Source organism: Lentinula edodes (genome assembly GCF_021015755.1).
Source record: "Lentinula edodes strain Le(Bin) 0899 ss11 chromosome Unknown C8R40scaffold_37, whole genome shotgun sequence".
NCBI lineage: Eukaryota > Fungi > Basidiomycota > Agaricomycetes > Agaricales > Omphalotaceae > Lentinula > Lentinula edodes.
Window position 1 is genome coordinate 97289 of NW_025764343.1, and position 20945 is coordinate 118233.

The 20945-nt window shown below is 46.5% G+C and overlaps 7 protein-coding genes across 7 annotated transcripts; 3 read left to right on the plus strand and 4 right to left on the minus strand.

The window, feature by feature from the left end:
* Window positions 1-53: 53 nt before the first annotated feature.
* On the minus strand, window positions 54-3710 carry C8R40DRAFT_1054440 (Phosphatidylinositolglycan class N-domain-containing protein; the record flags this gene model as incomplete). Its single annotated transcript, XM_046224928.1, has 13 exons — window positions 54-217; window positions 279-317; window positions 379-493; window positions 544-628; window positions 680-1022; window positions 1080-1188; window positions 1246-1360; window positions 1419-1509; window positions 1562-1814; window positions 1871-2289; window positions 2348-2703; window positions 2757-3459; window positions 3512-3710. 13 exons carry the CDS (start codon window positions 3708-3710, stop codon window positions 54-56), a joined length of 2991 nt encoding a protein of 996 aa, XP_046082493.1.
* A 540-nt stretch (window positions 3711-4250) lies between these two features.
* C8R40DRAFT_1072464 (uncharacterized protein) lies at window positions 4251-6088 on the minus strand (the record flags this gene model as incomplete). The annotated part of the gene is made up of 3 exons (XM_046226468.1): window positions 4251-5540; window positions 5605-5739; window positions 5792-6088. The coding sequence occupies 3 exons, from the start codon at window positions 6086-6088 to the stop codon at window positions 4251-4253; spliced, it is 1722 nt and encodes a 573-aa protein (XP_046082494.1).
* A 659-nt stretch (window positions 6089-6747) lies between these two features.
* Window positions 6748-8018, plus strand: C8R40DRAFT_1162627 (triose-phosphate transporter family-domain-containing protein; the record flags this gene model as incomplete). The annotated part of the gene is made up of 4 exons (XM_046230261.1): window positions 6748-7101; window positions 7152-7279; window positions 7348-7766; window positions 7846-8018. The coding sequence occupies 4 exons, from the start codon at window positions 6748-6750 to the stop codon at window positions 8016-8018; spliced, it is 1074 nt and encodes a 357-aa protein (XP_046082495.1).
* A 1213-nt stretch (window positions 8019-9231) lies between these two features.
* Window positions 9232-10939, minus strand: C8R40DRAFT_551517 (uncharacterized protein). The gene has a single exon (XM_046235429.1). The coding sequence runs from the start codon at window positions 10574-10576 to the stop codon at window positions 9704-9706; it is 873 nt and encodes a 290-aa protein (XP_046082496.1). The 5' UTR covers window positions 10577-10939; the 3' UTR covers window positions 9232-9703.
* Window positions 10940-11014: 75 nt separating this feature from the next.
* Window positions 11015-11492, minus strand: C8R40DRAFT_1054702 (transcription initiation protein spt4; the record flags this gene model as incomplete). Its single annotated transcript, XM_046224943.1, has 3 exons — window positions 11015-11136; window positions 11196-11304; window positions 11358-11492. 3 exons carry the CDS (start codon window positions 11490-11492, stop codon window positions 11015-11017), a joined length of 366 nt encoding a protein of 121 aa, XP_046082497.1.
* A 10-nt stretch (window positions 11493-11502) lies between these two features.
* Window positions 11503-13032, plus strand: C8R40DRAFT_551967 (solute carrier family 25 member 38). Its single transcript, XM_046235430.1, has 9 exons — window positions 11503-11633; window positions 11685-11726; window positions 11788-11839; window positions 11898-11984; window positions 12039-12267; window positions 12325-12484; window positions 12538-12650; window positions 12700-12768; window positions 12822-13032. Exons 1-9 carry the CDS (start codon window positions 11603-11605, stop codon window positions 12936-12938), a joined length of 900 nt encoding a protein of 299 aa, XP_046082498.1. The 5' UTR covers window positions 11503-11602; the 3' UTR covers window positions 12939-13032.
* Window positions 13033-14816: 1784 nt separating this feature from the next.
* C8R40DRAFT_1072468 (uncharacterized protein) lies at window positions 14817-15410 on the plus strand (the record flags this gene model as incomplete). The annotated part of the gene is made up of 1 exon (XM_046226469.1): window positions 14817-15410. The coding sequence occupies one exon, from the start codon at window positions 14817-14819 to the stop codon at window positions 15408-15410; it is 594 nt and encodes a 197-aa protein (XP_046082499.1).
* Between the last annotated feature and the right edge of the window lie 5535 nt (window positions 15411-20945).

Consider the following 20945-nt stretch of genomic DNA (forward strand, 5'->3'; position numbering starts at 1 on the left):
AATGTCAGACTCCTAAGTAGCTCTATGTATAGCATTTGCCCACGACAATAATTTCACTGGGTTTTTGACTTTCCTCTGCTCATGGCTTCCTCTCCTTTTCCTCGTAGCACATCCCTCATTAACCACTCTCCAAGCACACATATACCACCAGACCACAGCGTAAGCAGAGATGTGATGACGAAAAAGGATATAGTCTGGCCAATCTCGAGCCAGGAGCCTAATTCATTGAATGTGACAAGTCATCAAATCGAAAAAAGAAATTTGGAAGGAAAAGTTACCTGTATCAGTAACGTTGAAGAAGAATATCAATGTCATTCCTGGAGAATGATAGATATTCAGTCAATGAGTTGTCCGTTACGAACCGGACAAAGTGCTTACCGTCTGTAACACACAATGCTACGAGGAACAGGGAGAATGGCGGTAGGCCAAGGGAGTGCGTGACCGCTGCTGTGGCAATGGCTAGAATCACGTAGGGCGTGATGATTTTGCATACCTGGACAGAGCAATCAAAAGAAATCCAGGGAAAAAAGCTACAAAGCCTACTAAAAGTCCACTCATGAAGAACGGATTGAAAACTGGAACGAGGCGATACACCGGTGAGAGGTAGAACGATGAAACTGAGGCCACACTGTAAAGGACGTAAAAAGTGTGGGAATACTCAAACGCTAACGCGACCCACTTTCCAGTCCCAAAAAACGCAATTTGAACAAAGAAAAGGAAAAACAACGCAATACGAAGGTCGTCTGCTTTGAAACGATATATTGATAGGATTTCTTCGCCACTACGAGTGCCATTTACGTCCCCAGCAACTATCCTCGGCCTACTCACAACTCTCTCTACTTCGGCCCAAAGGCCCATGACGAACGTATACGACACGAAGAACAAGGTCTCGTCGCTAAGTGAGAGGATGATGAAGAGTGGGGTTAGACCGAGAAGGTAGCGTAAATATAGAACTTGTTTTGCGGCAGGTGCTGTCGCATCGATAGACAGCACAGGTAAGAAAGTAACAAGGAGGGAAATGACTATGCAAGTGAAAAAGGATATGAAAAAATTTTCTAGACGAACATGGCAGCACTCACTCAGTACGGACCATCCTGTAGCCTGGCACCACTTCGGTAATCCTTCTTTTGCTTGAAGACTGAGCACGGAGCTTCGGGTCACCAAGAGAGCAATCAAGATGAGAAGAGACTGAGTAAACGAGAAGAAATTAGAGACAAAAAAGCAAGGAAAGACAATGTAATTTACTTGAACTCCAACAAGGACGAGCACCACTTTTTTGTCCGAGTGATGTGGGACAAGGATGACAATTTCTCTCAGAATCATACCACCTACCAGAAGCGCTGCAAGACCCCCTAGAATTCTGCGAAAAACGTGGGCTGTTTTGACATTGGCATGGAAAGCTACCGTGACGGACATACATATTTCCCAAGTTTTCCTCCTTGTTTACCTTCAACAACGGAAATACAGCAGCTATTAAACAAGAGACTGTCCACCACCACGTTTTCTGCCCTGCGCTAATACGTTTAAGCTGCAAGGAGACGAAAATCAAGACCTCACCGACCCAATGACCTCCGCGATACCACATCCCATTGCAACAAAGGCCACGCAACTCCGATAATGATGAATCCGATGCTCCATATGGACCGATGAGTATATCCGAGCACCATGCAAGATAAAGCGCAACCGACGAGTAGCGCGTTCCTTACAGTTTTGAATATTGTGCCTCTGTTCAATCTGAGCAAATCAGAGACGTGCAATGGATTCGCCGTGATTGTGGTGACCAGAGTGGAAATGACCCGATTCCAGAAAAAGACCTGCGGCAGACCAGATAGTATTTTGGAGTTGCTTGATAAGTGGAACTTTGACTCACGGGGAACCCCAGATACAGATAATAGGTCCATGGTGCACGTTCCATCCAGAACATCCCGCTCATGCCGAAAAGTACGGCTAGACTGAGAAACTGTATCGCTACAGTGGCTATATTGTGGCTTCCGACTCGCTTTGATGACAAGGGAAAGAAAACCCGAGAACCCGCCCACGCGGCCCAGCCCGTATACGCCATGCTCACCATAGCACGAATCAGAGTCCGCTCGTACGTCTGGAGGTAGTGAAGTCCTGCGAGAGCATCAGCGATGAGGCGATCGGAATGATGATTGACTTTTTCATGAATCGAGAACTCTGAAGAATTGCTGAAGATATATTCTTCGAGCATGTCAAGTTCGCGTATATACCGGTCACCCGAAAGAGAAGGAAAGGGTGTGTAAAATAGTTTGTGAGTTTGTTTCAATTCTAGTCAGCACTTGTCAATTCTATGCAAAGCAGTAACTATAAAAGACACAAAACAGACCATGCTTTACACGATACTGTTCCAATATCACTTTTGCATTGACAAACTTGACTTGGGCTTTGAACCACTCTCCATCTTGTTTGGTTCCATCTCCACGAACTTTTGAATCGACTCCAGTTGTTTCGGAAGGGTTCAGTAAATCAACAGGCACGACTCCTACACTATTCACTGGCCAGTTAATCCCGAGGAGGGCTGTCATGAGAGGAGCAAGATCTGCTTGGTCGATATCGCGGCGATATAAAAGCTCGTTCGAACTGGAGCGGAATTCCCATCCTTCCGAGTACGCGTCGTGCGAGGAAAAACCAGCGTCAGCTAGAGGACCGCGTAGGCCTTTGCCCCAGACGATATACGGAGTCCTGGTGTATATAAGTACTAGAATACACCAAGAAACCTATCTGGGAGATTTTACCGAGTGTTATCCGGATGGCCGTCCCCATGATTCCCAATGACACTCATTCCATGGTCAGCGGTAAACACAAAACTCGTATCCCCATCGTGGCCATAAAATTCTTCGACCATAGCTTCCACTTCGCGAACGATACGATCAACGACTTGAATGTTGTGCATGTATTCTCTTGAGAAGGGACGATATGAGTGGCCGGTGGTGTCAAGACCCAGAAGGTGCAGGAAGAAAACAACGCCTGATTGGTGAAGTGATTCTGAGAATGAGTTGTCGCGTAAGAGCTCTCGGAGACGTTCAAGAACCCAAAAGTCAAGGGCAGTAGCATCTTTTGTGAAGTCCTCCTCACTCTCATCGTAGCACCACTCGCTCACTCGTCCTTCCGCGCTCTTCGTGAACATCGGTACAATATCTGGACTCCCAAAGGCCCAAGTTCCACTGCTCCGGTTGAAGACTGAATCAAACTCGACCGGGTTTACCTTCCATCCCTTCGTTACTGCTGATACGTCTTCATACATCCCGGCTATAATGGCTACGTGCCCCGGCCGACTCTCTGTTGGTACACGCGTGTGAGAAACACCGTACGCGCCTCGGTTGGAAATTATTGAGTGCAGGTAAGGCGCGACGACGTCAATTCCTTCCGTATCGTTGGAGGGTAGTGCTCCACGAAACCCGTTTGACTCGAAAAGTAAATCTGCGCGTAGACCATCGGCTGCAACGAGACATATTAAATGTAGTAGTGTTAGCTGGGAGAGAACACTCACCGGATATTAGTACAACTCTCTTGCTAAGCCTTTCATCATTCACACTTACGTTAAATGCCTGCATTCCATGCACCACCGGGCTTGTGAAGTAGCAATCAAATACAGAGTATATGAAGATGAGGTGAAAGACGAAGCCAACAAGCAGAAGAGTATTGAGTGAAGGAAGAGAGATGGGTTTTCGCGCCTTTTCTTTCTCCATCGTTGCCATGGACTAGAGTCAAAGATCTATTGTCAGATTGTCCAGCTGCAGTTACTTGAGTAATAGCCTGTATGCCAAAACTGAGTTCATCCACACATGGTCGCAGCCTGGTCGCAGCTGAGGACAGGGAATCTTGACGCTCACACGTTGACTGAGGGCGCCTGTCTGATTGTTTCATGAGTAACGAGACCTTAACTTTAAGTACAGCATAACAGTTCCTTGTAGAAGGAACCTGTCGAGGATCCTCATTTAACTGCAACCTTATAGAGGATGAGCTCCGGTTAACGACGACCGCGCAGCTGTTAGCAAGATACTAACGCATTTCATGAAATATTTGGAGGACGTGCAGCGTACTGTATTAGAATGACTTGAAAATAGCAATGAAAAGATGGAAAGTTTGGATGAATACATGAGGATTAATTTGGCGTGTGATATGGATACAGTAACGGGGGACCCTAAGAGGACAGAAGACAAACTGCGGTAAAGCAAAGTTGGACTAGCCTTATTACTAACCAGTGACGGTGCGAGAGATATCCGGTTTCAAAAGCGATAAATGTCTCCCTGTTCATCGTCAAGATCAACGAAGTAAGCAGACTCCAAATCGGGATCGTCGTCGTCCCCAGAGTGAATGCCGTCTTGATAGTTCACCTCATTATCGTCAATGTCGGAATATTTGCTATCATCATCGATCTCTTCACTATCATCATCGGACAAATGTATACTTTCTTCTTCTCCTTCGTCTTCGTCGTCCGAAAGCAAATTGATAGTAGTCTGTGCACGATTGACACGGCGTCGAACTGGTCGAGCTGGACCTAGGCTGTCGTCATCGTCTTCCTCGTCAGTTACTTCGATAACCTCACTGGGTCCATGACTCGAGTTTATTGCTCCAACGCCGTCATAGTCAAGGTCAACTTCTTCAACATTCCGATCCCCTGGTATCTCCTGGACATCTTCCAATTCCTGGATATCACTATCATCATCAATGAACCCATCCATCCGGTCTACCTCGTCTTCTTCGCTGTCCGATCCTAAGATTTCTACATCCAGGGCCCTATTGCGCTCGACCCTAGCACGACGACCGAGGGTTCGCCGCGGCAAGGGTAAGTGATACGCGAGGTCAAAGAATACATCTTCATAATAGTCGTCGTCCTCTTCATCGTCTTCTTCGTAGTCTGCTCCCTCTAAACGGTCGTCAAAAGCCAACCTGAAAAATGGTTCCACATCCTCATTGCCTTCAGAATCGTCACCGAAATCGATACCGCGATGAGCTCGGTATACCCGATGACAGTTTGTGCAAAAACCACCGGTGATTTCGTGCATGCAATCTACGCAGCGATAGACACCACCGTCCTCGTCGTCACGAATTCCAGCATCTTCACGCGAGGCAAGAGAGAGCAAGGTGTCACGATGAGGATAAAAAATGCTTTTCCATAGCCCTTCTTTGGAAGGCTCTGTTCCAGATCCTGGCTGGCGTCCATTACTACTACTTGCCACCGGCTGACCGTCAGACATTGGTATTGGAGGTATCCCAACCAGCAAGCCAGTCCCTACAAGGCTATTGACCATGTTCTTAACGGCCCAAACTTCGACTGGTGGATCACGAACGGTAGCTCGACAGTGTGGACAGCTCTTTTTGCGGAGATAAATCGGTGCTTGGTATGCATCCGCGCCTTCGTCGGGGGGACGAGAGAACCATGACATGAGACATGAGTAGCATGCGATATGACCGCAAGGGGCAAGCGCATAAGGTTTGTAGAGTAGGTCGAGGCAAATCTGACAGGTAATGTTTTGTTGAACTTGGGACATGGCGTTTTCATGTGTACTGATGAGCTAAACAGATAGTTGGTTTGCACATTGCTATGGATCTAGTGTGATAGACAGATTGAAGACTTACAGCGGATTTTGTGGCTAGTTCTGCATTCAGATTCTGGATGTCGTTGATGCTCGTGTCAGGTGCTGGTACTGAACTTGCCACATTCGCATTCGTATATATCGCAGCGGGAACAGCAGATTCTGACGGCGGCTGGCTCTGCATCCGAGTAATGAGATTAATGAGTAGGAGTGTGGAGTATATGGCTTACAGTTTCTTTAATTTGGTCGAGAAGTTCAACAGCGGGCATCGAGCGCACCGACGAAGTTATCGTAATGGGAGCACTGGACTTGATAATAGAGTCAATACTAGCAACCACCGGCTGCTTCTTCTTCTTCTTCTTTCGCTTTTTCTTGTCTTTCTTTGTGGTTGCAGTGTCACCGCCTCTCAATTTCTTGAGACTACGGCCCTCTGCATCACTAGTATCTTCAAGACTTGGCCTTTTCCTAGATGTAGTATCGATGGTGCTGGGAGCTGGAATGGCCTGACGCGTAACGGAAGAAGACATAAAGAGATAACATTGACAAAGTGTCTTGAAACCCAAAGTGGCGCGTGTTGTTTGTGTTTGCTTGGATCCGAAGTCCGACTACCGGAGGTGTGCGGGATGCGATTTGATAATGAAAAAAGCCCCTCGAATTCGCCTCCTCTTTGAAAGTTGTTTTTCACCTCCCACTTTATTGCGCTCTTGCCAGTGCACACTGTTCTAACTCTACTCTCCTGTATCAACCTCAACATCGTCCTTGCTCAAGAGTTCACTTACGAAGGCGGTAACGAACTCTGGCTAAGGCAACGGTCGGTGAGAAATTCCATTGCCCATACGGAGCAGGCATAGATTGCCCGTGCTGAATTATTCCGGCATTAATCCTTGGATTATATAGATACCGTGTGCGGCTATATATGTCGAAAAAGCGTTTATCGTGGTCCCCATCAAATCTGTTGTCTTTCCTTCCTTATCCCTCTATGCAAACCCTTCTGCTCTCGCCCAAGACGGAAGAAACAACTCCTATCCACGACAGGGAGAGTCGGAAACCCTCAAGTGGCCGTTTAAATCTCAATTCAGGTGCAAAGCGTCCCTCGTCCAAAGAGCGCTCGCCAGTCCCTGGCGGTCGTTCATTACGTGCTTTTCATGCTGAGCCTTACGGTTACTCTCCTGGCCCCTCTCTTGCCATGAAGTCGAGTCCTAATTCCCTTCTACCCTCCCCGACATCACATTCATTACCATCACCATCCAAGACATCTTTTACCGATTCACGGCCGTTCTGGCTAACGCTGTACTTTTTCTTCAATCTCGGCTTGACACTATATAACAAGGGTGTCCTTGTTCGTTTCCCCTTCCCTTACACTCTTACTGCCATCCATGCGCTTTTCGGAAGCTTGGGCGGTGCTGTATTAGCGCGTTTCCAGGTCTTTGTACCGCCGAGATTAAAGAAGAATGAAACCACAGTTCTCCTAGCATTCAGTGTTCTATACGCGATCAACATTGTCGTCAGCAACGTATCCTTGCAGCTTGTCACTGTTCCCGTACGTTTCCTGTCATCCTTTTTTGGAATATGATCTAACCTAATACCTAGTTCCATCAAGTCATTCGGTCGACCACACCAATATTCACAATAATATTCTCTGCGCTTCTCCTTGGCAAGTCCAGCAGTCGCTGGAGAGTTATCACTCTCATTCCTGTCACTGTTGGTGTTGGCCTTGCGTACGTGGGACATATTTTATGCTTCAATTATATTTTCTCATGCTATCGCTCTGTTTCCCATCATTCAGAACATATGGTGACTACTACTTCACCCGCTGGGGACTCATCCTCACATTACTTGGAACCGTTCTTGCCGCCCTCAAAACTATCTTTACCAACGTGCTCCAATCTCCTGTGCCATCGCTCACTGATTCCACCCCAAAATCGTTCCTAAGCCAAATTTACCCATTTTCTATTCTCGCCCAAGCAAGGTTACACCTCAACTCCCTAGCACTGCTCTCCTTGCTATCGCCACTCGCTTTTGTGCAGTGTGTGGTTTTGGCATACTTGACTGGGGAATTAGATCGGGTGAGGCTGTACTCTCAGCAGGAAATGACTGGGACGAGATTGTTGGCACTGGCGTTGAACGGCTGCATTGCATTTGGGTTGAATGTGGTCAGTTTCTCGGCGAACAAGAAGGTGGGAGCATTGGGTATCACAGTTGCTGGTAAGCCTCGGCTCATTTTTTGCGATGGATATCAGGAAACCGTTTAAATCTTACTCTGCGCTGATTCTCTTATCACCAGCCAATGTTAAGCAAGTCCTTACGATATTATGCGCGGTGATGATGTTTCACCTCAACATCACTACATTGAATTCACTGGGCATACTCTTAACGCTCTTCGGCGGGGCGTGGTATGCTCGGGTGGAATACATGGAAAAGCAAGAGCAACAACAGCAGAGAAATCGTACGATATAGCAACGTGGGCATATTTTAATGATGTGCTTGTTGAACGGATTTCGCTGCTTGGCAGTCGTCATTCAGAAATGTTCACCAAGTCAGACACTTGGATTGCTGTTCCGGATTTTACTGGGATTTAGATTCATAGATGACCCGTGCGTGGCTCGCACATGTATTATCACCACTATATTCATTTATTGGTCTTGGTCGAAACGTCCACCTAAAGTAGCTTTCCCGTTTCTCCCTGCAATAATCCAGCACTGGTCCACTGGTTCTTTTGTTACACTACATTCCACATCCCCACATTGCTAGTGTTTCAGTTATCAGAACATTCCACTTCACGTCACATATTGTTTGGGCCTCATACGTGCGTGCATAGATAGGTTTCCGTATTTCTTCTCGTCCTTGTGCCATATTTTATCAATCTAAGTACTTTGTCTATTCGTCGTTCATTACATAGTCTCTCTTTCATATCCTCTGCATCCTGTCTTTATACACCCCTGTACATGACTATTTCCTAACGAAAGGTTATAGATGCAAACGTCCTATTCAATGAACTACCACCGCTCAGTGCTATGTGCATCTATAATCACTTTCAATGTTCAATGCCCTCCTGCAAAGAAACTCGGCGGCTTCAGGACCCCCGGGAAGGTCTAGGTTGAATAGACGGGCACTTGAGGCCGCAATTGATAAGATACTTGCGATTTGCTGCCTTGTGGCCTTCGGAAAAGTAGATCTCCGACTGTCTCCAACCAACATTCCAGCTGTACTCACGCTGCAATAAACCAATTCGAACGCCGAAGGTGAGCGAGAATCCGAATACACACTAGATCTATCGTCTCGTTTGAGCTTGAGCCTGTCTTGAGCAAAAGTAGAAAATGGGAGAAGGAGGAAAAAGGAGAAACAACGTTCAACGTTGCAACTTAGATCTCTTTATTTCCCTTGGATAATCTTCAGCGATCGCATTGAAGATAATCTTCAAGGATGAAGCATCTTCACCCCTATACTACTAGTACCCTATACACTACACTCGCTTCCTGCTCGCTTCCGCAATCACCGTTTTGCTTGGCGCTGGTAGACTTTCGGAGGCAAGTCGAGGCAAGTCCGGAGTTGGACCGCGACCTACTCATGACTGGGAAAGCTCCGTCTCACTCCTCGAAGCTCAGTAATAATCTGGTAATAATAATTCTTCCTTCCATTCAATTTCTGCATCAATTCTCGACTGAGGGGAGTAATGTGACTGCTGCTGCACCGGGAATCTCCCTATCCTCAGCAACAATATCTCGACACCCCCCCCTCCCCTCCCCCTTCATTTCCTTGACAGATAGATAGCCTTGTTTTTCTCCCCGACAGCAGTCTGATCTTCTTGTTTTGCCCTGAAGTTCATTCTGTTCTGGAGTTTATCAATACTATTTGAACGAAGTGTGTTAATGATAACTTTGGTCGATCTTGACTCCGGAAAGAAGAATGGACTGAATCACGAGAAGTTACGACGGGGGCTTGATAGTGTTTCCTGACGCAATGACCTCACTATAGATGCATCCATTCAGATGTTGAAAAGTCAGGCGTCTGATATGGTAGCGAAAGACAACAACAAGGCGATAAGTCAAATGAAAAATAGTTTACATATACAACAATGAGGACAACATTGGAAGGGTATGGGTGGAATCCGGCGCGCTACAAAGTCGAGCGATCAAGAATCGTTAGTACATAGGATTTTGACGCCGACGTTGAAATACCCTGGTCCCAAGACGAGTGCGCCGCCTGGAGGCGCCACCACTACGACTAGATTTCCGTCGTTTCACGCGGGTGGAAAGACCAAACACATCGCCCAGATGGCCCCAAAATTCCACAAATACCGAGGGCTCATTCCTATCCTTGCGTGAAATCTTCACAGGTTTCTCAACGCCATAAGGACCATAACGTTTGCTATAGAACTTCATCAAAGCCTTCGACTCCGCCGCACGCCTCTCCTCAACCTTCCTGGCCTCCTCTTGCTCATCCTTCGTACTGATCTCAATCAAGGGCTTATCCAACAGAATCTCCTCCATTTCCCGTGCAGTCGCCATCGACTCGTAATCAATTTCGTATTTAACCTCTCGTCCGATACCCGTCTTCTTCACTTCTGGGATTTTCACGTCCTCTCCCCACCAAAGTTTACAGACATGGCGCATCAGAGACAGATCGTTCATTGGCACTTTCCAGACCGGTAGGCTAAGCATCTGCCGCCGCCGATTCATCTCTTCGATACGGGAGGTGAGGAAAGCTTGGAGCTCGCTGACGTCGGGTTGGTCTCCCGGTTGATCGAGATATAGGAGCCGACGTTCGAATTGTGCAAATGGCATCCCACTCCAGGATGAACGTGATGCAGAGGGAGGCATGTAGTCGCGCAGGTTGGAGACTGGACGCGAAGGTAGTGTTTTGTCTGCTCGAGGGACAGCGGAAATACACGTCAAGAGCGACGCGGACGAGTCTGCATGAAGTGCCGGAAGCATACGAGGTAGAGTAGGACGACGAATGGCTGGTCCAGCAGCTGCAAGATGGTGAATGGGGAGATTAGGAGAGTAAGAGTCCATGCTACGGAGGGTGGCTTGGGGTTGATGATTTAGTGGAAGAAGTTTCGTAGAGAGAGATAAGTATGGGGATTTGTGAGTTTGATTTTCCGCTTGGGTTTAATAAAGGTGCAAAGGCAGCTTTGACCATCGTCGAGGATTGGACAGACAATGGGCCATTATAGCGCCACAGTGGATAAAGGCCCATCACGAGATTTGTCGTCCGCCAGATTTGGGTATCAAAGCAGAGTTGAAATGGCTAACAAAGGAATTACAGGACTTTACCAGGGTCGAGGCAGGCAACGAGGCAGACAGTGTTTTGTCCTCGACTGATAGTAAGACAATTGCAGTATTTCTCTAATCAAGACTCACTCTGAGCGCGCGTCTTCCTGAGGCTTCAATCTCCTTCGATGTCATTTATATGAAGAGCGTACATACATGTCTAATTGTAATTTTGGAGATTTAGTCTTGATCGCTTTGGTCCCTTGGTCGATATTTAATTCCCCGGCTTTCCAGTTCTGCTTCCACGTCTTCCGGCACTCGACCTTTCACTCGGACTGCGTACATACCGCGAGCATATTTTGCTTTTCCAAAGTCCGTGTCAGCTGAAAATTAAGCGATGAGCAGGTATTGAATTACGCACCGGTTCGCTGCCATCGAGCAACCCAACTCGTCTCAGGATCTATTAGTGCAATGACTCCGTCGAAGTACGAAGTACTACAAGCAAGAATACGATCTGGGTTATCTTTCAACTGTGAAAGACGGATAAGAAAGAAATCAAGTGCGTGATGACTCATTCCACTACCTGAAGAATCTCTTCGCAATTAGGACAACCAATGCTCCGAAAATCTTGGGAGGTTTGAATTATAGAGCAGAGTAAACATGCTCGCAAATGTCTACTTTTGGTGGCAGGAATAATGGCACTGGCTGCATCGCTCATGATGGTTAGGTCTAGGATGGGTGTTACGTAACTCATCCCGACTTAGAAATTAACTCAACCTACTGAAGCCTACCCACTGGCACTGCGCCGTGTAATTACTTCCTATTCCTATGAAAAATGTCGGCCAGCAAATGACTTCGGGTTCGTTAACTTTTAGCTCTTCTCGACTACTTACGAAATTGTGATCCAAAGGCGCTGTGTCCGGCTTGACTTCAACCATTGCCTTACAACCATGTAAGGCTCTAGAGCTATTTAGTTTTGTCGTTTAACCAAAGCATCTCACAGCATCTTGCAGTTGACCTCTTGAAGACCCGGCTACAACAAGGAGACAGCGTTCAAGATCGCAAGTATGTGGGTTCATATTTCGCTTGAGACTGTGCGGTCTAAACAAATTATTACTCATAGTGTATCCGTCCTGAAGACTATAAGGGAGGTCTTGAACTCCAATGGAATGCGAGGGCTTTGGAGGGGAACGGCGCCTTCCTTGATACGGTGCGTAAACCATTAACCCATTTGCGAAATGTTTGAATAATCATGACCGTTTAGTAACGTCCCCGGTGTAGCGCTGTACATGACTGGTTTAACCCAGCTCCGGTCTATCATGGCTTCATCCCAATACTTTACTGTTCCAATCATCCATAATCAACCAAATGCGACGCACAGCTCCGTGTTACCTAAACTCACGAATACTGGGAATCTTGTCGCTGGTGCAACAACTCGAGTGGGAGTGGGACTTTTGATGAATCCTCTTACTCTGCTCAAAGCAAGATTCGAGGTGTATATTGCTTTATATCATTTCACCTTCGGTCTGTGCTGATGCAAGTATACCAAGAGTAACATTTATGCATATCAAACGCTATCCGGAGCATTCGCCTCTCTTGTCCGATCAGGTCCCACCGAACTCCTACGAGGCGTATCAGCCGCTTCGTTGAGGGATGCACCGTATGCTGGTATCTTCGTCGTGTTCTACGAAGCCTTGAAACGGAATGCCTGTAAGAAGGCACGGTACGACTGGTGTCAATGACTCAAATCATTTTTCTCGTAGCTCTCGTCGTAACACCAACCTCTCACACTCAGTCCTCAATACTGCACAGCGGCGCGGCGGCGGTGGCGGGCGCGCTTGCGACTCTAGCTACTCATCCCTTCGATGTTGTGAAGGTGCCACTTCGCACTTCTTTCGTGTCTAATGCTCATTGACTTTCTTTAGACCAAATTGCAAGTCCGCACTGAGAACCAATACCTTAGCTTTGCATCGACAGTGCAGACCATCTGGAGGGTGAGTTCATTGTTTCTTTTCAATTCTCAATATTTCAAACCATCTATCTTTAGTACCGTGGTATACGCGGCTATTTTGATGGTGCTTCCCTTCGGCTTTCACGAAAGGTCCTGAGTTCGGCTATAGGCTGGGCTGTCTACGAGTTCATTTTGATGTCTGTATGGTCTTGAAGGAAAAAAACACTTGTGCTGGACTCAAAATTAATTGATCACTTGAAAAGCTGCTATCTGTATATACATATATATCTTCAAGTTATTTCAGCAATGTGCTGTTTTCCTTGCTTTGATATATTTGTCTGTAGCCAGTGTTTCATGTGAGCTACTTCTGAGGCCTTGCACTCTAGCCCAAGACCCTTGAAATGGGAAATGGTAATGCAGTTTCTTTTTTCAACTGTCAGTCTTTTAGCTGAAAATCCAGGTTTTGAGATGTGTAAGACCTGGGTCAAAAGGGAGCTTGTGGGTGAGGTGGGTGGTATGAGATTGTGCTGTAGCATGCTAATAGCAGGCTGGAGCTCAAAGGGAGCTACAGTAACCATGACTGAGGACTGGAATGACTTAGTGGAAGTACAAGGGTGGTTTATAAGACCCATTGGAAGGTCCCTGGGGATCAATGTACAGAAGAATAGAGTAATGTAACATAGTTGAGGTGCCTTAATGGTAGGTGTAGATGTGTAGAGCAATGTCTAGGTCATCGAGGGGACCTGGGAGGTAGTCCTGGAGTCAGGGGAGGTTAGAGATTGTAACCTGAGACTCCAAGTGACATGATGTGTAGACATAGGGGAACTCCAACAGAATTTGTAGATAAGGTCCTGATGCTTTCAAAGTGAGTACATCTGCAAAACCTGGATATTCAGCTAAGGGCTGAAAGCAGATCCCAGTGCTGAAAGTACTGAAAGCAGTATGCTCTAAGTGCTTTCACTACTGGGATTTAATTAGTCTGGGAAGTACTCTCAACTGCTTTTAAACCCTTAGCCAAAAGTACAGGCTTTGCAGATGTAGGGAACTTCAGGGAGGTTTTTGGGTAGGTAGCTCAACAATATGGGGGACATTTGGGGAGGTTGTAGACTCACTTGGGTGCTTAGACATGATATAAAAGTGTATATTCAAAATGTAGAGAGACAAGAGATAGAGCAAAGAGACTGAGATTGAGAGTAAGGAGACTGAGATGAAAGGAAAATCCATATTGTTGGAAGGAACTTCCTTTTCTGGCCGATTCTTTCCGCTTCCACGTGACTTATACTATTTAGTTTGTATTTCGCACGCAACTTCCCCTCAGCTGTTTTGACCCTCATCGGATCGACACTGAGGCTTCATTTGTTCTTTGTATAGGATTGACCTCTAAGAGGTTATGGGTTTTTCTCTAGGTCTTTTTATACATTGAAACGATTCGAACCACTTTCGTGGCTATCTTAGCCAACAGCTCAACAACTGTTTCCTGAATTGACGCGTTCCTTCTCGCTTAACGAGATTCATCTCCGGAACCAATACTTGCTCCCGCGGATGAATACTGACGATCGTGGATCCCGAATGGATCTCACGGCACCTATTCACCGTGATCTACCTCGGACCCATTCGATTCCGTATCAGACGCCGGTATCTATCCCAGTTCGCCACAACCAACATTCGCCTGCATATATGCGTACCAGTAATCATGCCACGTTACAAATGGATGCGGGACCGAGACAAGACCATTCTTCTTCTCCTCGTTCCATTCATTCTTCTCCACATATCAATTCTCCTCTCCTTCATAGCACTGTTCCATCACTTCCTTCTTTTCCTTCTGTACCAAACATTCCTCAATCTGTTTCTGAAACCTGGCATCATCGTATCATACCCGCTTTCCAAAACTTGACTCATAACTTTACAACTCAGAATATGATTAATTATCAATGTCCTCTGCCTTCTGCTCCCCCACACTCATCGACTACTTTCATTCCTGACACATACACTCCACTTGGTTCTCCTCAATTTTTACCTATGAATTTCATACGATCACCTGTCTCGGTCCCGTCAGCCTCTGTTCGTCTCCCGTCTCGCATCGGCTCACGAATGGACAACAGCAATACCGTCGAACGAATGCCGACCCGTATTCTCCACCAGCCTCGACCTCACCGCATTGTTGATCTCAACCATCTCTCTTCGTCTGCCCAAACCATTCCCGAAATTCAGAGTGCACCGGCCGTCATGTCTCAGTTCCCGCAAGAACATTATCCTTTCCATCATCACCCTGACGTACCGCAGCATTGGATTCCATCGCCGCCTCGAGGACCTATCGATGGTCAATATCCTATGTATTATACTCCGTACCCTGTCTATCAGAACTTTCAGCCACCTCCCGAACAGCCACGTTCGACTACTCCTAAATTCAAAATCGAATACTCTTCTATCCACGCAACTTTTCTTGCAACAATTAAAGATGCCGATTCTTTGAAGGACCGTAAATCGTGGGTCAAATGGAATGAAGGCGTATGGCAGGCAGTCGCCGATGGTTTCGTCCTAGGCCACATATGTGATGAACCTTCTCCCGGGACTCCTTGGACTGAATGGAATACACCAATAGTTCGACCGAACATCTCCATTCACCCAACGAGAAAGCCCGTCTCAAATGGGATAAGAATGACAGGTGGACTTCTTCAATCTTAACTGCACATTTATCAGATGAGGCGCGAAACCACTTACCACCTATGATTAACGATCAAGGGGAAAGACGTACTGCGAGGCAAATATACCTTCGACTAAAGGCTGCATACCAAGCCGCCCCCGATAGGAAGGCATGCTTACGCATCCAGGACGAACTTGTCATAAAGTACGCAGCCCCTATCATTTTCCTTTTCTCACCGTCTCGACGCCTTTACTTGTACGATACATCATCCCATCACTGTCAAACCCCCATCGATTACTGATCCACCTGACCCATCTTCTCCTTCTATTGGCTTCCGCCACCTTCCTTGTTCCTAAACTGTACAGTATTACATCGTTGTTTCTTGCAGACCGGATTATGTATATATAGCCAACCCTCCACAGCCTGGTCCCTTATCTTGACCTCTCTGTCATTATCTGGGACCAGGTATGTGCTTACTTATTATTACCTATGACTACGATACTCAATATATCTCTGTCATTATCTGGGACCAGCCTGCTGTCATGAAGTATGTAGCCCCTATCATTTTCCTTTTCTCACCGTCTCGACGCCCTTACTTGTACGATTACATCACTGTCAAATCCCATCGATTACTGACCCACCTGATCCCCATCATCGATTACTGATCCACCTGTTACCCTTCTCCTTCTACTGGCTTCCGCCACCTTCCTTGTTCCTAAACTGTACAGTATTACATCGTCATTTCTCGCAGATCAGATTATGTATATAAAGCCAACCCCTCACAGCCTGGTCCCTCATCTTGACCTCTCTGTCATTATCTGGGACCAGTCGCTCCGCCTCACCACCTTGCTTAGTCGCTCCGCCTCATCGCCTTGCTTAGTCACTCCGCTTTCCTGCTCCGCTAGTCACTCTGCCTCTGCCGCTTCGTGACACCTGCCGCCGTTCTGCTTAGTCGCTCCGCCTTGTTGCCTTGTCCAGTTGCTCCGCCTCACCGTTCTGCTTAGTCGCTCCGCTTTCCCGCTCCGTTAGTCACTCCGCCTCTGCCGCTTCGTGACAGAACTCTTCAATTCTCAAATTCACGGCATAGATATCAAAAAATTCAATCTGAAATGGAGTTCCACCCTCACAACTTTACGAAACTACGGATACGAAATTCCCTGGGATACCCTGATATTGAAATACATATCGAAATTACCTTCAGGTGCTCGCTATATCTATCTCAAACAAACACTTGAGGAAGAATTCGATCAACCAGGTGTTATTCCGAACAGGGACTTGTTCGATAAATTTGCAATCCGACTCGAGAACACGCGCAACAGAGAACTTCTGGATCTTGCCGATTCTGGGGGTGGCACATACAATCGACGCTTCCAACGTAACGGAACTGGCGGGACATCTGACAAGCCACCAGAATCTCAGAGACCGAAGGATCCTTCGAACATTTCCAAACTGAATAGTAAACCATCTGCTTATGTTACAATGGTCACTTCTCCGAACTCGAACAGTACTTCCAAAATTGAAACGGTGGATAATGTAACTTCTGTACCTAGTGTTATTCCCACCACTAATACAACTGTTCATTCCACATACCCTGCGCAACGTCTGAAACCTTTTGCGGCCTTGTTATCATCATTTCCTAGCAATCCATCGCCAATACAAAACCTGGAAGTCGACAATCACATTGCATTCTCATCAGTCATTCAAAGGACCCAAACACTATTGGATTCCGCCTGTACGAACCACATCATCAACGACCGGAAATTCTTTTTCACATTTGATGAGGATGGCGCCCTTGCTGTACAAACCGCCAACTCAGGTATATTATCCACCAAAGCTTCGGGTACCTGCTACTTTGAGATGTGAATTGAAGGGATGGAAACACTCATTCTGGAAATGCATGATTGTTTGTATGCTCCCGATGCACCGGTGAACTTACTGTCTGTAGGCGCGATGCTTGAACACGGGTTTACATTCACCATGTCTCCTCAAACGGTGGAAATACATCCAGATCCGGAACGCTTTGCAGTTGCAGGTGTGATCCGACATTTATGCATACTACGAGGACGGTTCCTACTTCCTAACAAGGACTCTCCCGACTTCATCCATCTCGCGATGCCGGTATTCATTCCACGTATTCCGAATGGCGCTCTATTCCATGAACGTTTTGGTCACCCTGGCATTGATCTTACCAACGAACTCTTAACGGGAAATTCTGCACAGGGACTCGAGGAATGGAACGGCACGAAGATGCGAGGAATATGCGATTCATGTCTTAAAGGCAAATATCCGCGTTTCCCATACCCTTACCATGGCAATCGAGCTTCCAAACCACTTTAATTGATCCATACTGATACTTGTGGACCCATCGGGACTCTTTCGAACCACCAAAGTTCACATTTCAACATAATACTTGATGACTACACGAGTGCTCTATCGGGCGGCTGCTTCGCGAAGAAAAACCAAGCATTATGAATCATTAAATCAATGATTTCTACCTGGGAGAACATAATGTCTCCTCACAAGGTCAAGAACATCAGACTCGATGGTGCTAAGGAGTTTCATGGCTCGGAAGCTACAACGTATTTTGAGGAGAAGGGGATCCTGGTTCAGAAAACGGCAGCTTACTCTCACCAACAAAATGGGAAGGCCGAACGATGGGTCCGCATTATTGAAAACAATGCAATGACAATGCTCGTTCACTCTGGCTTACCTCTACAATTCTGGGAAGACTCAGTCCGAACAGCAATCTATGTTTGTTTCCGTCTACCAACAAAAACTCTACCTGATAACAAAACTCCGTACGAAATGGTCCACGGACATCCGCCAAACCTATCACATCTCCGAGTATGGGGATGTCAATGTTGGATCCAGGTCTCGGAAGACATCCGTCTTAAATTGGGAATAAGATGTTGGAGGGAATCTTCGTAGGCTATGAGGATAATCGAGTAGGATGGAGGGTCCGCGATACGAATGGGAAAGAACATTTTTCAGACCAGGTTGTCTTTAATGAATCTCAGTTCGGTCGTCTCCGTAGTCCACGCTCACCAAAATCTAATACAACTACACTTTCTCCACCAGCAAATTCTCAAGAACCACTCTCAAAACCTCCACTGAACCCACCGAATGGTCCTCGACCTCGGCGCACAACTAAACTGACGGAACGAGGGAAGGAATGGCGTGAAGGAATCCGGAGGCAGGATGAACTTATTCAAGAACGACGAGTTGTTGAAGGACTTTCTCCTATGCGTGATACACAAGTTGACCTCGATATCATAGGCTGTTCACTCGCTTGCCGACTACTGGAAGACAATTTTGATTGCATCAATGATGATTCGGAATTTTTCTTTGCTGCCCTCGCTAACATCCCTAGTCCTTTTCATCCAATAAAACCGACTTCAACATCTACTTCTTGACCCCGTAATTTCGATCTCAGGAAAGCACCGTCAACCCGCCGAGAAATGCTATTACAATCTGACTTGAATGAATGGCTCAAAGCTGAAGAAAAGGAAATATCTGGTTTGTTTGATCTCGGCGTCTTCGAGGAAATACCAACTTGTCCAAAGGGGAAATTTCCAATCGGACTCAAAATGGTATACGACCTTAAACTGGATGGCACGAAAAAGGCTCGCCTTGTCGCCCAAGGTTTCACCCAACGACCTGAAGACTACGGCAATGTTCACGCTCCGGTAACTCGAATGGTCTCTTACTGCATCGTCATGGCTTGAACCGCTCAGATGGACCTTGAGTTGTATTCTTTTGATGTCAAACAAGCTTTTCTAAATGCACCACTAGCCGAGGAGATTTACGTCAAACAAATACCAGGTCGTCCTATTGCTACCAATCCCAACGCTGTCTACCGTTTACATCGAGCATTGTATGGTCTTCACCAAGCATCCACGGCGTGGTATTCGACACTATCTAAGGCACTGGAAGATATTGGTTTCAAACGATGTGAATGCGACAATGCTGTTTTTATCGGTTGATGGACAACGCCACCCAACACTTCCATTACAATGCCGACGAATGGTAATCCACTTGTCATGCTTATTCCAGTCCACGTTGATGATGGACTAGTTTCTACCAACTCCGCAGCTCTTTATCGTTGGTTTATTGCTCGAATCAATGAACAATTCAAAGTAATCGATTTGGGACCGACATCGACTTTCCTTGGGATAAGAATATATCGGGATCGCCCATGCCATCTCTTATGGCTCTCACAGGAATCCTACGTCGAAGACATCCTTGAACAATACGGCCTTACCGAATGTATTACCCATGACCTGCCCCTCCAATACAAATTTGATGGTCCCGATCCTAATCCGACTCTTTACGCTGATGTAGATCCAGAATCGTTAACAAAGATCTATCAGGGCCTCATTGGCTGTCTCCTATTTCTAGCTCTTTGTACTCGACCCGATATTGCATACACCGTTATGTTTCTTGCACAATTCAATTCAAAACCGACGTCTCGACATCTCATTGCAGCAAAGGGAACTCTTCGATATCTGGCGAAAACCCGAACTTGGTCTCTACAGTATGGAGGAGATCACCGGGCTGACCTCATTAAGACTCTCGGAATCAAATCAGACACCATGGCTCTTTCCGACGCCGATTGGGGTAGTAACTCCATTGATCGCAAGTCTATTTCTGGATTCGGAATATTTCTTTTTGGTGGTCTGGTTGCCTGGTCGGCGTCGAAACAGAAAAGTATCGCCTTGTCATCCACTGAAGCTGAATACATGGGCTTGACCCACGTCCTGAAGGAATTACTCTGGGTTAGAGTATTTACGGCTTTAATTCCACTTCCGATTCCTGTTCCATTTCCTCTGATTTCTGATAACCGTTCTTCTATTGATATAGCAAACTCACGCTCCGTATCCAATCGTTCCAAACACATTGATATCCGTTATCACTTCATCTGTTCCCATATTGAAGATGACTCGATCACTACCATCTGGTGCTCCTCACTCGACATGATTGCCGATATCTTTGTTAACGTAGGGTTAAGCTCAGTTGATATGAAAACAACTCTATATTATCTCGGTACCTGTTAACGTAGGGTTAAGCTAATGGGTACCGTCAGTAAGTATAGGTATCCTCATCGCTAGTGAGCTCACCTCAGTTGATATTAAAACAACTGAGGGAGCTCGTGTACATCCGTCTGCGTGACCTATCTACAGCTGTACAGTATATAGTAATCGTGATCAGCGTATACGAAGATCAGCGTAGTCGAATTAGGAACAAAGGTCAAAGCTGTATATCTGACGTACGGAGTACACCCCAACACCCCCCCTACTCCGTACGATCCAGGCCCAGTTGTGAAACTAGTTTAGAGTGGGCCGTGCCATTGAGAGCCTTTGTGAAGATGTCAGCTACGTTCTCTCCAGACCTGATACGCTGTATCCTGACTTCCTTGCTGGCTACCTTTTCCCGTACATAGTGGTGTCGCATTTCGATGTGTTTCACCAGCGCGTGCCACTTCGAGTTCTCGGACAGACTCATGGACCCAAAGTTATCCCCCAGCAGGTTGATTGGGCCTGTTTGTGGGAGGTCCACCTCGGATAAGAACGATGATA

Bases quoted from the DNA above. Each gene is read 5' to 3' on its own strand.
- C8R40DRAFT_551517 (XM_046235429.1), bottom strand. From the start codon at position 10,576: ATGGACTCTTACTCTCCTAATCTCCCCATTCACCATCTTGCAGCTGCT.
- C8R40DRAFT_551967 (XM_046235430.1), top strand. From the start codon at position 11,603: ATGAAAAATGTCGGCCAGCAAATGACTTCGG. The intron at 11,727-11,787 runs GTAAGGCTCTAG...AGCATCTTGCAG, and splicing joins AACCATTGCCTTACAACCAT to TTGACCTCTTGAAGACCCGG. The intron at 12,651-12,699 runs GTGCCACTTCGC...GACTTTCTTTAG, and splicing joins ATCCCTTCGATGTTGTGAAG to ACCAAATTGCAAGTCCGCAC.